The 17,197-nt window shown below is 55.7% G+C and overlaps 2 protein-coding genes across 2 annotated transcripts; one reads left to right on the forward strand and one right to left on the reverse strand.

The window, feature by feature from the left end:
- Positions 1 to 5,838: 5,838 nt before the first annotated feature.
- Positions 5,839 to 11,092, forward strand: LOC133354655 (transcriptional adapter 1-like). Its single transcript, XM_061571687.1, has 8 exons — positions 5,839 to 5,994; positions 6,692 to 6,783; positions 7,297 to 7,362; positions 7,519 to 7,595; positions 8,332 to 8,589; positions 8,937 to 9,097; positions 9,491 to 9,617; positions 10,112 to 11,092. Exons 1-8 carry the CDS (start codon positions 5,918 to 5,920, stop codon positions 10,289 to 10,291), a joined length of 1,038 nt encoding a protein of 345 aa, XP_061427671.1. The 5' UTR covers positions 5,839 to 5,917; the 3' UTR covers positions 10,292 to 11,092.
- Positions 11,093 to 11,151: 59 nt separating this feature from the next.
- LOC133354662 (peptidyl-tRNA hydrolase-like) lies at positions 11,152 to 15,342 on the reverse strand. Its single transcript, XM_061571695.1, has 5 exons — positions 15,107 to 15,342; positions 14,080 to 14,311; positions 13,347 to 13,446; positions 12,839 to 12,884; positions 11,152 to 11,735 (listed from the first exon to the last, which is right to left on the reverse strand). Exons 1-5 carry the CDS (start codon positions 15,275 to 15,277, stop codon positions 11,526 to 11,528), a joined length of 759 nt encoding a protein of 252 aa, XP_061427679.1. The 5' UTR covers positions 15,278 to 15,342; the 3' UTR covers positions 11,152 to 11,525.
- Positions 15,343 to 17,197: the final 1,855 nt, after the last annotated feature.

The following is a 17,197-nucleotide window of genomic DNA, read 5'->3' on the forward strand; positions in this document are numbered from 1 at the left end:
ACGGGCTGCGCTCGTCGCTCCATCTCCGCGGGAGGTCCTCTCGTAGTCTCGCCCCGCTGCCCGTCGTGCCCTCTGGCCCGCCCAGGCCCAAGCCCTTTCCTTAACAGTCAACGCGACAGAGCCAAAGGCACGAAAATGTCATCTCGCCAGGGCAAGCCACCGGAGCTCTCTGGCACTGCCCAGACGCTGCGAACTACCTTGGTGGTTGGGCGGTGGCTGTGCGGTTGTGGCTGTCGTTCCGGCTGCTGATACCGTAGCGTGTCCGGGTCGTACCGCGCGTCGTTCAGCGCGATGTTCGACGTTTCGCTACACGTACCGCGAGCTTGTTCATCAAAGATCCCGTGCCGTTATCCATAAAGTCGTTGTAGGCGATGTGGGCCGGCGTCACGGTTCACGTGGTCCATATTTGAAAAATGACACCGCTATTCATAAACTAAACAATGTTATTTACCAGGTAAAGCCCATTGACATATGAGCTCTTTCAGAGGCGACCTGGCCACACGTGGGAATTATAGCATCAGCCAAATCATCTAAGCGCGTGTTGATTCTAAAGGTGGAGGGGTGCAAAACCGGAGGAACCCGGAGAACAATCCACGTGACCAGCACGGGGAGAGAGAGAACACGTGGACTCCAAATATCGCGAGGGTCTGAGATCGAACCCACGGCCTCCTGCGTAGCAGGCGCGGGAGATAGCATCTCCTCTCCAATGCAGAGCCCCAATTTGGATCACAGAGCAGCAGCATCGCCCCCCGACTCTAAAAACTTGGCAGGACCATCTTGAAAGAGAGTGTTGAGACTCAGCGATGCCTTGCTGGGTAAATAAACACGAAACATGCTGGGCTAGAGATTTCTTCCGGAAGATATCCGGCGTTTCGCTTAAGCTCCTGAACAAGCCCCCATCACGTGTAGCGAAATGTTGTGCATCGCACCGGTCGCACCGCTGGCGCCGTGTTGCTGTAGGTGGCACACGCGTGTGTGTGCGCGTGTGTGTGCGCGTGTGTGCGCCTGCATGTGTGTGAGTGCGTGTGTGTGTGTGGGGAGCGATAGTGCAGCGGTTAGCGCGCTGCGCTATGAACCCGGCGACACGAGTTCGATTCCCATTCACGGCCAACACCAGTGACGATTATCTGAACCGGTCCCGGGCCTCCCCTAGGTCGACTCAGCCTCAAATGAGTACCTGGTGCGGTGTGTAAACATTGCCGCTAGGGAGACAAAGGCGGTCGGGCGTGGTGCTGGCCACCCACCCCCTCGTGTACCGTTCCGGCCTTCATAAGTGCTCGCTAACAGCACTTGCCCCAACAGTCTGTTAAAGGCTATACGGGGGTTCTTCTTCTTTGTGTGTGCCACCACCATCGGCTTGCGCGTGCCAATGGAGAAAGCCTTTTGGCCGTGAGAGAGTCGCCTTTTGGGCCGGCGCAGTCGCGATCGGCAAGGCGCGGAGTTTACAGAGCGGCGCCACGCTCCCAGCGCATGGGGGTGGCGACGCGGCACTCGCTCCCTGCCACTCCTGCTGCCGCTGCTGCTGCTGCTGCCGGTGGTGGTGATTCGGCGAGCCAAACAGCTGGAGTTGCAGCTGGTGATACAGCTGGTGAACTTGCAGCTGGTGATACGGCTGGTGAAGTTGCAGCTGGTGATTCAGCATTGGTCAACTTGCAGCTGGTGATACAGCTGGTCAACTTGCAGCTGGTGATACAGCTGGTCAACTTGCAGCTGGTGATACAGCTGGTGAAGTTGCAGCTGGTGATTCAGCTGGTGAACTTGCACCTGCAGCAGTGCAGTGGCGGCCGGTCTCTATGTGGCATTGGGGGCCAATGCCCCACGTAAAATGAAAAGCTTTCGAAAAAAAACCTCTTTGGGCTCTCCATTTTTAGAAACGCCAACTCAGTCGTGGGTAATTCGAGCAATCTGCTCGTGGTTTGTTTTGGCACGTCGCATCGACTCGATTCACACAGAATCGACACACGGGGAACCCGGTTGATCCGCCCCACCAAGACGCGCATTCCACCCTCGAATTGCCCCATTCGAACCGCTCCCACGGAGAACCGAGGCCAGCGAACGGGACACAAATAATTTCGCCCTTGGCCAATGATAAGGAGCCACCAGTTCCAATCAATTTTCATAGGTGGGGGGGACTGTTCTCTGCAAAATGAGCTCTTCCTACCCTCCATCAGCACCCCAGAACTCGCCGCCGCTCACTGCTGCAGATGCAGCTGCACTCACCGGGTGAGCTCAGCCTGCAGGAGCTAGGGTCCCGCAGGAGCGTGGCGGTGACGCCGCTTTGTGATAGCTGGGATTCTTGGCAGCGTTGCGCCAGGCTGCTTTGCACCAGGCTAAGACAGTGATGCAGTTCAGCGTGGGATATACGTATACTGGGCTATTTGGACCGGATTGCATCGACTGGACTACGTTTACTGGGCTATGTGTGGACCGGACTATCGATAATCCGTATTGGGCTGTGTAGACTGGGCTGTTTGGACCAGGTTACGCGTGCCAGGCTACATAAAGCTGGACCGCGTGTGCCAGGCTGTGACGTGGCCTCGCTGGGAATGAGGACCCAGAGTCTGACCCGGCGAGACGTTGCTGTGCTTTGGGGGGAAGAGGGGGGGGGGTCATGTCTCTTGTGACCTCTGACCTCCCCCACCACTCCGCAGAGAGCAGTGTTACTCGCGTTTCCGAAGTGACCCTGGCCTGGTGCCCTTGATGGTGGCCTGACCCCCCTGTGCTTTTCACGTAATGTCACGTGACGAGGGGCGCTTACTCTGCCGTAACTCTTCTCAGACCCGATGACTTCTACTCAAGACCCCGTGACCCCTCCCTGTCCTCGCACCGTGACCTTTCCTAGACCCCATAACGTTGTCCTTACCCCACGATGCCGGCCCTGACCCTACCGTGACCTACTGCCCCGGCCCTGTGACCTCTACCCAAGGACGGAGGAGTCGCGGTGATTGAACCCGGGGCGATTACCGAGCCCAGGGGTCGCGTTTGTTACAAACGTCGTCGTCGTCGTTGTTGTTGATGATGCTGCTGATGTACTTATCGTTGTCGTTATTGTTGTTGTGAATATTAATATTATTATCGCGGTTATGACTGTGGAGGAGCCTCTGCCGCTCCCGTGGTGCAATACGTGGTGGTGATCGTGGACGTGGTGTCGTGTCGTGTCAACCGCGGTGTCTCCGTGCCCCCCCCCCCCCCCCCGCTCTTCCTGTGGTCCCCCTTTCTTCCAGTGCCCGCCGGTTTCTATGTTTGTACAGACGCAGTCAGTCAGTATTCGCGCCGCGAATTCGCGGCGCACAAATAAAAGTTTTCATGTCATCTGGAAGCGAGTGGCGGACGTCTGTCGGAGTATGCGGTCCGCTGCCAGCGGTGAGCTTGGAGAGATGGGTGACGTGGAGAGATCGAGCGGAGTGAGCGGAGGGTCTCACCGGCGGTCAGATGAGTGGAGGATTTGACAAGTGGAGAGATGAGTGGAGAGGGTGACCACCAGTGGACAAACGAAGTGGATTGAGCGGAGGGTCTTACTGGTGGTCAGATGAGTGGAGGAGTGGAGAGTTTGACAAGTGGAGAGATGAGTGGAGAGGGTGAGCACCAGTGGACAGACAGGTGGAGGAGTGAGCGGATTCATAGTATAGAGATGTCCGGGGGTGCTGTCTGTGTGGTTTGCTGTCCGTGGTGAAGGTGAGAGTTGTGTATGAACGTGGTCCTGGTTTTGATGTACTTCGTCATGAGATGCGGTCAGATTTAAGGTTATTATAACCAGGTGGTAACCCAAGAGAGCAGCATGAGTTGCATTTGCAAAAGCGTCACCAATTAAAAAAAACGTGTAAAGTAAAACAGTGAAGCAAATAGAAAGCGGAACAAAAACCAACTCGGAGTAGAACACATTGCACGAACACGAATAAATGTATATAAATTCCTCGTAGCACAAGAAGGCTCGCGCCGATTATGTTCTGATTATAGCACAATTACAAATGACCAAAACATTATACAGAGGGTGCACCCTTGCGCCAACATGTCAAGAAGTTAACGAAACTGCGTTGGCAGTGGTGCAAATGCACAAACAAACCCATCACAACTTCTGTATATAAATACAGACTGTAATTGGTGTGCCTCTAAAACCTCTAGGGTGCTGCCCGGCAAGTTAGAAAGCTGACATTTGGTACACAGGTCGCTTTTAAGACGAAAACCACGTGACACATCTGAAAATCCGAGACCAGGGTGGGCGTGGAACCCACGACCTCCTGCACACCAAGCGAGGCAGTAAACATGTTTAACACGTAGGCTTTCGCGACCAATATCATCCATAATATAGGTTTTTGGGTTAGATCGCGTAAATTAATGTGTCGTTAAACCCGCCACCACCCGACACAGCCAATTTGTAAGGTTTGTCATGTAAACAGAACGTGGCAATTCGTTACTAGTACAGCACACAACTAGCTTCATCAGGCGGCAGCCAACCAGGCTGTCGCCTGATGAAGCTAGTTGTAATTACTGGCGAAACGTCGTACTCAAGATTGTAAATGTTGTGGCTTGGCTCTCCAACACACTGCTAAGTGCTGTACTAGTGACCAACTGGCACGTTCTGTTTAACGTGACAAACCTTATCAATTGTCTGTGTCGGGTAGGTGGCGGGTTTATATATTTACGCGATCTAACCCCAAAAGAACCTCTACGACATCTTCTTGGTTCTTTCGGTAAAGTCACGTAGAAGGGAAATAATGAAATAATAAAAATAAAACATACTAAAATAATTATCACGTTTATTATGTTTATTATTTTATTATTTCCCTTCTACGTGACTTTACCGAAAGAACCAAGAAGATGAATCCCTGCAGTCACGAAAGCTTTAAATCGAAATTTAACCTCCACGACAGTGAACATTTTGCGGGGCTGCGCGCGCCGTCTGGGTGATGGGAGGCACGCGTGGGGTGGTTGGGGCCACGTGTGTGTTGGTGGGGGGGGGGAGACGCCGTCCCTTGGACTCGTCCACTCGCGGGTGACCCCCCACCCCCTCGAGCGTCGCGTGCTTCCCCCCCCCTCCCGCGGCGCGCACTTGGTCTCGTCCCGATCACGTGACAACAACATCGGCGGCGGAGGCTTCTCTTTACGACACCCTTCTCTGGACGAGTTGTTGTGATTTGCGACAGGTGACACGATTTACGGCATCAACGATGTACGGTAACAACGCTTTACGGCAGCGGTCTGTGATTTACGACACTTGAGATTTACGACAGTTTACAATCGACTACCGTAAATGGCTACTTAAAAAAGCCTTCATGTAACATGTTACTTCTTCCTGTAACATGTTACATCGCGTTGGTCAACTACACTGCCTGGGTTAACCCTGTCTCTGGCCTCCAGTTATGTGCGTATGCACAAGGGTCATCGCTTGAAACGTTGTTTACTATATACGTTTGCTTCTAAGGCCACAACAGCGTTATTATTGGCACGGGGAACGTGTTGTGTTGCTGGTTGTGCCCCACTACCAACGCAGCAGCGACAATAGGCGAGAACTAATTTCTTAACGTTACATTTAGCGAAATTTCTCCCTCTGCCTCGCTTTACGACAGTCCGTGGTTACTTTACGACATACGGTGTTGTTACTTTACGACACATGGTGTTGTTACTTTACGACGCACGGTGTTGTTACTTTACGACATACGGTGTTGTTACTTTACGACGCACGGTGTTGTTACTTTACGACGTACGGTGTTGTTACTTTACGACGTACGGTGTTGTTACTTTACGACATACGGTGTTGTTACTTTACGACGCACGGTGTTGTTACTTTACGACGTACGGTGTTGTTACTTTACGACATAACCGTTAAGCGCGGGGGCGAGAGTCGCTTCTGATTGGTCGCCGCATCCCGGATGTGACGTCGCGTCTCCTGCACTGCGCTGCCTGGCACTGCAGCGCGATGGCGGCGTCTGGTGGTGGAGAGCTCGAGGCGGCCAAGAAGAACCTCGCGGAAGCGCTCGGAGAGAGTCTCAAGCAGTGAGAGACTCGTGGGGGGGGGGAGGTGTGGGGGGAGGTGTGTGGGGGGAGGTGTGTGGGGGAGGTGTGGGGGGAGGTGTGGGGGGAGGTGTGTGGGGGGAGGCGTGGTGGAGGGGGAGGCGTGGTGGGGGGGAGGTGTGGTGGGGGGGGGTGTGGTGGGGGGAGGTGTGGGGGGGGAGGTGTGGGGGGGAGGTGTGGGGGGGGGTAGTGGGGGGGTAGTGGGGGGGGTGGGGGGGGTAGAGTCTCACTCAGTGAGAGACTCGTGGGCTGGAGGATGAGTGAGAGGAACATGAGACACTGAGGGCAGCAGGGTACTGCAGAGGAAATGTCAGTGAGGGCAGCAGTGGGAACCTGCGAGCGCGAGGCAGCTGCGTGGTCAGCAGCTTGTGTAGGTGGACAGGGCAGAGAGAGAGCATAGAGCAGTGGTTGTAGTAGAGGGGGGACTGAGATAGCGAGGGCAGCGAGAAGCACTGCAGAGGGCAGCAGTGGGAATACCCGAGACGAACGGGGGGGAGGGGGCAGCTGTTTCTCGACAGCTCTCAGCCGTGGGGAGATGGAGTCGGGGTCTCATTGAGGGGGACCAGGGCTCACCTCTCCCCGTATATTTGTCTCCCGTGTCGTGCGATCTGTCGCGGCCGTGAGAAGTATACGCGTGTAACTGTGAGTGCTGACTGGGATCTGCGTGTGCATGTTGCAGGTACTGGGCAAACATGAAGCTGTGGTTCAAGCACAAGATCAGCAAAGAGGAGTTTGACTCGGAGGCGCGGAGACTCCTCACCCAAGACATGGGTGAGCGTGGGGGTGGGAGCGATGGGGCTGATGCGGAGTGATTCTGGGTTGATGCTGAGTGCAGCCTCTGATGTTGAGTAATATTCGTGATTCTTGATTTGAAGCTTTCGTGACTGCAAGGATTCATATTCTTAGGTTTTTTCGGTAAAGTCACGTAGGTAAAAAATTGAAATAAAAATTAATAAAAATAAAATAAAAAATCACGACGTTTCGGAGGCAACACAAGCTTCCGTCTTCAGGTGGAACCGTCACAGCCACGACAGCTGTATCAAGCAAATGAGAGTTTGCAGGAGCTACCAATCTCTCATTACTTGATACAGCTGTCGTGGCTGTGACGGTTCCACCTGAAGACGGAAGCTTGTGTTGCCTCCTAAACGTCGTGATTTTTTATTTTATTTTACTTTTATTAATTTTTATTTCAATTTTTTACCTACGTGACTTTACCGAAAAAACCTAAGAGTAATATTCGTGATGTTCGTGCTAGTCATGACCGGTGTTGATGTGTGTTTACAGTTCACCTCCACAATGACTTCCTTCTCGCCATTATCACCAAGTGTCAGATCATGGTGACGGCTTCCGGTGAGTGCTGCCATTCAAAGTTTTTGCTGCTCCCCGTGTATTGATTCCCGTTTGCCCCTCGATTTCTGTGTCGAGTCTCCTGCTGCCCCCGTGTGTGCGTGTGTGTGTGAAGTTTTGTGTTGAGACCCATGCTGCTGCTGCTGCTGCTACCCCCAGGCCTCAAGGAGGGTCCGGGCCGGCCTGGGAAGCCAAGCCGCAAGAAGAAGCTGCCCTCGCTGCGGGGAAAGTTTGAGGTGAGGGCAGTAACAGCCGTGTAGTGAGTGCGCGTCTGTATGATTGTGTATGGGAGTGGTGGTGTAGCGGTTGGCGCGCTGCGCTACAAACCTGGCGTCCTGAGTTAAATTCCCGCTCACGGCCAACACCGGTGATGATTATTTGAACCGGTCCTGGGCCTCCCCTAGATCGACTCCGACTGAAAGAAGTACCTGGTGCGGTGTGTAAAAACATGTCTACTGGGGAGACAAAGGCGACCGGGCGTGATGCTGGCCACCCACCCCCTCGTGTGCCGTATCGGCCTTCATAGGTGGTGCTCGCTAACAGCACTTGCCCCAACAGTCTGTTCAGGCTATATGGGGGATCTTTGTATGAGAGCGGTAGCATGGTGGTTAACGCACTGCGCTCCAAACCCGGCGACCCGTGTGCGATTCTCGCTCACAGCCAACATTGGTGACGAATATCTGAACCGGTCCCGGGCCTCCCCAAAGTTGACTTTTCTTCTTTCCCCACACCTTCGATTAGCACGGTTGGCTACGTACAGTGCGAAAGAAGTTCAACATACATCCAGACTCAGACTTTAATGAGGGCCTGGTGCGGTGTTCGGTGTTCAAAGATCAGCAGGACGTGGTGCTGACCACCTTCCCCCTCGTGTGCCATCCGAGCCTTCATCGGTGCTACTCGCTAACAGCACTTGCCCCAAGAAGTCTGTTCAATAGCTTTATGGGGGATCTGTGTGTGTGTGTGTGGTCACAGCACCGCTTCCAGGAGCAGGATCCGCTGGCCGGCGCCACCTGGGTGGGAAGCCGCGTGTGTGGCCCCGACGGTGTTGTGGGCACGGGCGACGGCGTGGACGGGGAGCGTGCCGGCCCCACCGCCCCTGCGCTCTGCGTGCAGTCGCTGCTGCTGCCGGCGCTGGGCGAGATGATGGGGCGTGCCATGCTGGTGGCCTGGGAGGCCGGGTTGGACTCGGTCTCCGAGGAGACGGTGCTGTGTCTGCAACATGCGCTGCAGGCAAGCGGCAGTGGCACCACCACCGTCATCGTCACCGCCACCACCGCCACCAACGGCGCTACCACGACCACCACACCTGCCCATCTGACATCATTGTAATCACCGTTACCACCGTCACCATCACTACCAACATAACCATCATCACCGCCACTCACATAATTGCCACCATCACTCGCATCGCCAACATCACCATCCTTATTCTCACCACTGCCACCATCCACTCCTATCCCTCACCGCCACCTTAAACACCATCACCAACAACACTATGAGTTACTGTTGTATTACAAGCGGTTGTGGCGAGTGGGGAGAGCATTGTCTTAGCTGTTGTTGTGTGCTGGCGGTTGTAGAACCACCTGAAGGCGGTGGTGACGGCGATGCTGGTGAGTAGGCGTCCTCACCGGGTGAAGGACGGGCGGTTTCGGTACGCGTACGGCACCACTGCTCCCCTGCACCCGTACCTACGCAACAGCTGTGTAGCGCACCGCAGCAGCAGCAACAACACTGACAGGTACGAACATCATCAGCCAATATTTTAAACATCACTCACCCCCGCTAACCACAAAACCCACCACGAAACTCGCCACCACTCTTACCACGCGACGCTCACCATACCGTACGGTCCCATCACGAGGCTTTGCTGGTCGGTGCGATGTTGGTTGGTCTGGTTCTCGGATAGCCTCGTGGTTTGGTGTTCGCGCAGTTTTTTTTTACAGCGTTGATGTGGTGTGGTCTTGTCATGGTTCACCCCTGCGGTGTGCTGTTTGTGTGGTTAATGTGATGTGGTGTGGTATGGTTGCTGTGCGGTTCAGTATGGCTGGTTGGTGCGGCGTTGGTGCAGTCTTGTGGTCTGTGGCACGGCGTCAGTGACGTGTGGCTCTCCGGCGGTGCTGGTGCGGTGCAGTGAGAGTTTGTGCCGCCCGGGTGAGGAGGCGGAGGAGCGTGCTGCCCTGCTGCTCGCCTGCTCGGGGTCGGAGGTCGTGCCCTCGCTCCCTCCCATCAGCCTCGTGGATCTGCAGCAAGCGCTCACGGTGACTGACGCAACCCCGAACTCCGCACTAGTCCTGGAATGTCCCATTACTTTAGTTGTTGATGACTCGATCGTTCCGTATGTGCCGCCGGACTGAAGGTAACAGGCAGGGTTTGGTGACATCTCCGTCACCATCAGCCGTGTTCTGCCTTGGGGGTGCGGTAGGAGTGGGGGGTGGTGGTAGCCACCGTATTTAAAAGAACCCGAGTAATCGGCCGTACAAAAAATAGTCAATTATAATTTTTAAGTGGTAAAAAATTGACTTAACCTACTACTAATGGCGATTGTTGCCGATGCTGCTGCTCTTGCGAAAGGTGCACAAGCAGATCGTACCCTCAAGATAATGATGCTGATGGTAGAATAATACTAATGATGATACCACTCGAGCTGCTGCTACTAATATATATTGAACTTCTTTCACACCGTTTATAGCCAACGCTGATATCGACACAGATGCTCGTGCTGATGGTTCTGCTGCTGTTGCTGCTGCTGCAGGTGCACAAGCAGGTGATGCCGTTGCACACCATGTGGTCTCTGAACATGGAGCGGATCCTGGCGCGACGGTGGCACCCGGACCGCGAGGAGGTGGCGTGGGACGTGCGCCACCGGCAGCTTCTCAGCGGAGACGGTGCCGGGGGGGCGGCGCTGGGGCTGTCCGCGTGGGCCAGTGCATGAGGGCCAGTGCCTGAGGGCCAGTGCCTGAGGGCCAGTGCCTGAGGGCCAGTGCCTGAGGGCCAGTGCATGAGGGCCAGTGCCTGAGGGCCAGGGCCTGAAGGCCAGGGCATGAAGGCCAGGGCATGAAGGCCAGGGCATGAAGGCCAGGGCATGAGGAGCGGGGGCCCACGGCAGAATTTTTATTTTCACGGTGGATGGGCCAATGATGAATGGGTTAACACTGGAATGTCTTCTTCTTGGTTCTTTCGGTAAAGTCACAACGCAAGCAGCCGTTCTCAGGTGAGGACGGCTGCTTGCGTTGTAGCCGAAACGTCGTGAGATTTATTTTATTGTTTTATTTTTATTATTTCCCTTCTATGTGACTTTACCGAAAGAACCAAGAAGATGAATCACTGCAGTCACGAAAGCTTTAAATCGAAATTTAACACTGGAATGGTTCAGTGGCAGGGCCCATTGTGAAGAAATCCACGTGAAAGGGGTTAACACCAGAGACCCATGGAGCAGGATGCCTCGGTGGAGATTAGCGCCCGGTTGGTTGGAGCACGAGTGATGTGGCCAGCAATGGTGGTGGGTGCTATGGTGGTGCAATTGTTGATGAGTGCAACGTTGCGTTGACGTTGCATGTGACGTGTTGGTTGCATTTGGTGTGTTGACGTTTTTGCGCATGACATGTTTCATGTTTTGCGCATGACATGTTTCGTGTTTTGCGAAAGCTGCTGTACATTTCATATCGCGTGCGACCGTGAACATCATTCCTGTTTTATACCGCATCTTCCAATAAAGCGTTGCTATGTGACGTTCCTCCCAGTGTGCGCTGGTGTCCCTGTCCCGCGTGTTTACGTCAGGACTGCATCCCATACCACCTCTTCCATAACTCTTTTATTACTTCATAGATTCCAGACAAACACGAGCGATGTCCGCATGGTAAACAAGCCACGCAAAGATCCCTCATGTAGCCGACACGGGGCAGTTAGGGTAAGTGCAGTTAGTGAGCAGCTATGAAGGCCGGCACAACACAAGAGGGTGGTGTGGCCAGCAACACAACCAATGTTTACACAGCAGCAGTTACTCATTTAAGGCTGAGGCAACCCTGGGGAGGGCCTGGACCGGATTGAATGTTCACCGTGGCCAGGAATCGAACTCGGATCGCCAGGTAGGTAGTGGAGTGTGCTAACTGTTGCGCCGTCGCTCCACCCATGGTAGTGAAGGGTGAGTGAGGAAGGAACAGTGGGGGTCATCTGGGCGCCTCCTCGCCCATGTGACCCCCCGTGTGACCCCCCGTGTAACCCATGTGCGCCAGCAAGAGGTCGATGCCACGCTCCAGCGCTCGCTGGATCTGCGGCTCTTCCTCGGCTGAGAACGGCGCCAGCACGTGGGCCACCAGCGCCGCCGAGCCCCGCGCCACGTCACCACGGCCAACGCCGATCCGCAAGCGGACCATGGCCTGGGTGTGCGGCACAGGAGAGATGCAGCAACAACAACAACAACACGGGGTGAATGAGGGAGTATGGGCAGGTTGAGAATGAGACTGTCAACACCCGTATCCCAATACCTGCATCACTCAAGCTTGCCCCACACACACCATCCACATCAACACACTGGCATCTCACACACACACACCATCAACACACTGACATCTCACACACACACACACACCATCCACATCACACTGATATCTCACACACCATCCACATCAACACACTGACATCTCACACACACAGACACCATCCACATCAACACACTGACATCTCACACACACAGACACCATCCACATCAACACACTGACATCTCACACACACCATCCACATCAACACACTGACATCTCACACACACCATCCACATCAACACACTGACATCTCACACACACACACACCATCCACATCAACACACTGGCATCTCACACACACACACCATCAACACACTAACATCTCACACACACACCATCCACATCAACACACATCACACACACACACCACCCACATCAACACACTTACATCACACACACACACACCATCCACATCAACACACTGACATCACACACACACACACCATCCACATCAACACACTGACATCTCACACACACACACACCATCCACATCAACACACTGACATCACACACACACACACCATCCACATCAACACACTAACATCTCACACACACACACACACCATCCACATCAACACACTTACATCACACACACACACCATCCACATCAACACACTGACATCACACACACACACACCATCCACATCAACACACTGACATCTCACACACACACCATCCACATCAACACACTGATATCTTCTTCTTGGTTCTTTCGGTAAAGTCACGTAGAAGGGAAGTAATAAAATAATAAAATAATTCTCACGACACTGATATCTCACACACACACCATCCACATCAACACACCATCCACATCAACACACTGACATCTCTCACACACACACCATCCACATCAACACACCAAAATCACACTTGCCCATGCACCACACCCGCATCACCCAGCGCAGTGTCACAGTCGAGGTGTCTGGAGGGGAGGTACTCACATCAGACCGCAGGCAGTGAATGCAGGACTTGACTCCATTGTGTCCCCTAGACACAAATACAAAGATTCCCCATGGAGCCTTTAAAACACTTTTGGGGCATTTCTGTGAGCAGATATGAAGGCCAACATGGCACGCCATGCCCGGCCGCCTTTGTCTCCCCAGTGCTGATGTTTATTTACATCAGGTACTCAGTCGAGCTTAAGGGAGGCCCAGGTCTGGTTCAGATACTCGTCACCGGTGTTGAACTCAGGTTGCCTGGCTCGCGGCGTAGCGCGCTAACCACAGCGCCACCGCTCTCCGTTCGAGACAAGGTGCAGACGCACACACGTGGTGAGCCTGCACGAGCCTCCTGCTCCTGCACCAACAACAAGGGGAGCACGCCGATGGGGTGGACAGCGCACCGATGGGGTGGACAGCGCACCGATGAGGTGGACAGCGCGCCGATGAGGTGGACAGCGCGGCGGGGTGGACAGCGCGGCACGTGGCCACACAGCTGGGGTGGACTCACCGGGCACTGCCCCCGTGCTTGAGAGCCACGTGACCCAGGGGCTTGTCCACATCGTCGTGCAGGAGGACGACCTCCTGGGCGGGCACCGAGAACTTCTTGGCTGTGCACAAAGACAAAGACCCCCCCCCCCCCACTCCGGTATAGCCTCAATAGACATTTGGGGCAAGTTGTTATCGTGAAGCAGCACCTTTGAAGGGCTGGCACGGCATGTGGCAGGGTGGGTGGCCAGCACCACGCCCGGCCGCCTTTGTCTCCCCAGTGGCGACGTTTACGACACCGCACCAAGTACTCATCTGGGTACACCCCCACTTCACACCTCACCCCACACTACCCCACCCCACACATCCCCCCCCACTCCATACTACCCCACTCCACACCCCACACTACCCCACACCCCCTCCACACCCCCACCCCCACACCTCACCCCACACACCCCCCCCCACTCCACACTACCCCACACTACCCCACTCCACACCTCACCCCACACTACCCCCCCCACCCCCCCACACCTCACCCCACACATCCCCCCCCCCACTCTACACACTACCCCACACTACCCCACTCCACACCCCACCCCACACTACCCCCCCCACTCCACACCTCACCCACACTACCCCACTCCACACCCCCCACCCCCCCACCACCCCACTCCACACCTCACCCCACCCCCCACTCCACACCTCACCTCACACTAAACCCCACCCCCCACTCCACACCCCCCCCCACTCCGCACCGGCGAGGGCGGCGCTGAGCCCGTTGACGTTCATGGGGTGGCTGGAGGCGAGCAGCACGAGGCGGGGCCCCCCGGGCCACGCGGGGGGCCCCACCTCGGCCAGGGTCCCCGCCACCGCGCGGTCCCCTCGCCACGCGGACCCCGCGCCCAGCCGCTCCGCCAGGCGCCGCACGGCCACGGCCCCCACGCTGTGCCGGGTACCCGCCATGCCGGGGTTGCCCAGGCCCAGCACCTGCACGAGGGGGCGGTGGGGGGGGCGGAGAGAGGGGGGGGGGGATAAAGGGGGGGTGTAGGGGGGGGTGTATGGGGGGATAAAGGGGGGGGGGATAACGGGGGGGGATAAAGGGGGGGGGGGATAAAGGGGGGGGGGATAAAGGGGGGGGGGGGATAAAGGGGGGGGATAAAGGGGGGGGGGATTAGGGGGGGGGGATTAAGGGGGGGGGGATTAAGGGGGGGGGGATTAAGGGGGGGGGGATTAAGGGGGGGGGGGATTAAGGGGGGGGGGATTAAGGGGGGGGGGATTAAGGGGGGGGGGATTAAGGGGGGGGGATTAAGGGGGGGGGGATTAAGGGGGAGGGTAAAGGGGGGGGTAAAGGGGGGGGGTAAAGGGGGGGATAAACGGGGGGGATAAACGGGGGGGATAAACGGGGGGGATAAACGGGGGGGATAAACGGGGGGGGATAAGGAGGGGGGATATGAGGGGGGGATAAAGGGGGGGGGGGGTAAGGGGGGGTAAAGGGGAAGGTAAGGGGGGGGGAGTTAAAGGGGGGGTAAAGGGGGGATAAGGGGGGGGGGGCACGAGATGAAGGGGGGGGGCCGGGGTTGCCCACAGCCAGTCTCTACAGAAGGCGGACAGAGAGACATGCAGTACCCATGGAGCTGGGCACGAGGGGAGAGGGGGGCAGGGGGGTCAAGACGAGGGGGTCAAGAGGAAGGGGGACATTGGGGGGGGGCACAGGGGTGGGATATGGACTTAATGGGGGGGGGGGGGTAGCGCAGTTGTCCCCCAGGCCCAGTCGGCACGCACCAGCCAGCACGCCGCGCCACGCTGCGCACTCGAACTGAACTCGCGCCTCGCGAGCGAAGCGGGGAGGAGGCCGAGCGAGTAGGAGGCGAGTGGGGGGCCGAGTCGGGCGGGTGAGACGAAGGAGAGGGGGGGTGGCCCCCTCCCACTCAGCCTCAGCACGAGCCTCCTCATCCCGTGGGCGCAGGGCACGGCGAACCGAGCGTGACCCCTCACACGTGGTGGGGTGGTGGGGGGTGTCGGCTTCTTGGGTTCCCACCTCTGAGTGGCGCTCTCGCATTGCTAGATTGACGATCACACTCGAGCGCTCTCGCATTGCTTGATTGACGATCACACTCGAGCGCTCTCGCATTGCTAGATTGACGATCACACTCGAGCGCTCTCGCATTGCTAGATTGACGATCACACTCGAGCGCTCTCGCATTGCTTGATTGACGATCACACTCGAGCGCTCTCGCATTGCTAGATTGACGATCACACTCGAGCGCTCTCGCATTGCTAGATTGACGATCACACTCGAGCGCTCTCGCATTGCTAGATTGACGATCACACTCGAGCGCTCTCGCATTGCTAGATTGACGATCACACTCGAGCGCTCTCGCATTGCTTGATTGACGATCACACTCGAGCGCTCTCACATTGCTAGATTGACGATCACACTCGAGCGCTCTCGCATTGCTAGATTGACGATCACACTCGAGCGCTCTCGCATTGCTAGATTGACGATCACACTCGAGCGCTCTCGCATTGCTTGATTGACGATCACACTCGAGCGCTCTCGCATTGCTAGATTGACGATCACACTCGAGCGCTCTCGCATTGCTAGATTGACGATCACACTCGAGCGCTCTCGCATTGCTAGATTGACGATCACACTCGAGCGCTCTCGCATTGCTAGATTGACGATCACACTCGAGCGCTCTCGCATTGCTTGATTGACGATCACACTCGAGCGCTCTCACATTGCTAGATTGACGATCACACTCGAGCGCTCTCGCATTGCTAGATTGACGATCACACTCGAGCGCTCTCGCATTGCTAGATTGACGATCACACTCGAGAGCTCTCGCATTGCTAGATTGACGATCACACTCGAGCGCTCTCGCATTGCTAGATTGACGATCACACTTCAGCGCTCTCGCATTGCTAGATTGACGATCACACTCGAGAGCTCTCGCATTGCTAGATTGACGATCACACTCGAGCGCTCTCACATTGCTAGATTGACGATCACACTCGAGCGCTCTCGCATTGCTTGATTGACGATCACACTCGAGCGCTCTCGCATTGCTTGATTGACGATCACACTCGAGCGCTCTCACATTGCTAGATTGACGATCACACTCGAGCGCTCTCGCATTGCTTGATTGACGATCACACTCGAGCGCTCTCGCATTGCTTGATTGACGATCACACTCGAGCGCTCTCACATTGCTAGATTGACGATCACACTCGAGCGCTCTCGCATTGCTAGATTGACGATCACACTCGAGCGCTCTCACATTGCTTGATTGACGATCACACTCGAGCGCTCTCACGTTGCTTGATTGACGATCACACTCGAGCGCTCTCGCATTGCTAGATTGACGATCACACTTCAGCGCTCTCGCATTGCTAGATTGACGATCACACTCGAGCGCTCTCGCATTGCTTGATTGACGATCACACTTCAGCGCTCTCGCATTGCTAGATTGACGATCACACTCGAGCGCTCTCGCATTGCTAGATTGACGATCACACTCGAGAGCTCTCGCGTTGCTAGATTGACGATCACACTCGAGCGCTCTCGCGTTGCTTGATTGACGATCACGATGGGAGCGCTCTCACATTGCTAGATTGACGATCACACTCGAGCGCTCTCACATTGCTAGATTGACGATCACTCTCGAGCGCTCTCACATTGCTAGATTGACGATCACACTCGAGCGCTCTCACATTGCTAGATTGACGATCACACTCGAGAGCTCTCGCATTGCTAGATTGACGATCACACTCGAGCGCTCTCGCGTTGCTTGATTGACGATCACGATGGGAGCGCTCTCACATTGCTAGATTGACGATCACTCTCGAGCGCTCTCACATTGCTAGATTGAC

This window comes from Lethenteron reissneri, chromosome 48 (genome assembly GCF_015708825.2).
Source record: "Lethenteron reissneri isolate LAM-NWPU_2019-01 chromosome 48, ASM1570882v1, whole genome shotgun sequence".
Taxonomy (NCBI): Eukaryota; Metazoa; Chordata; class Hyperoartia; order Petromyzontiformes; family Petromyzontidae; genus Lethenteron; species Lethenteron reissneri.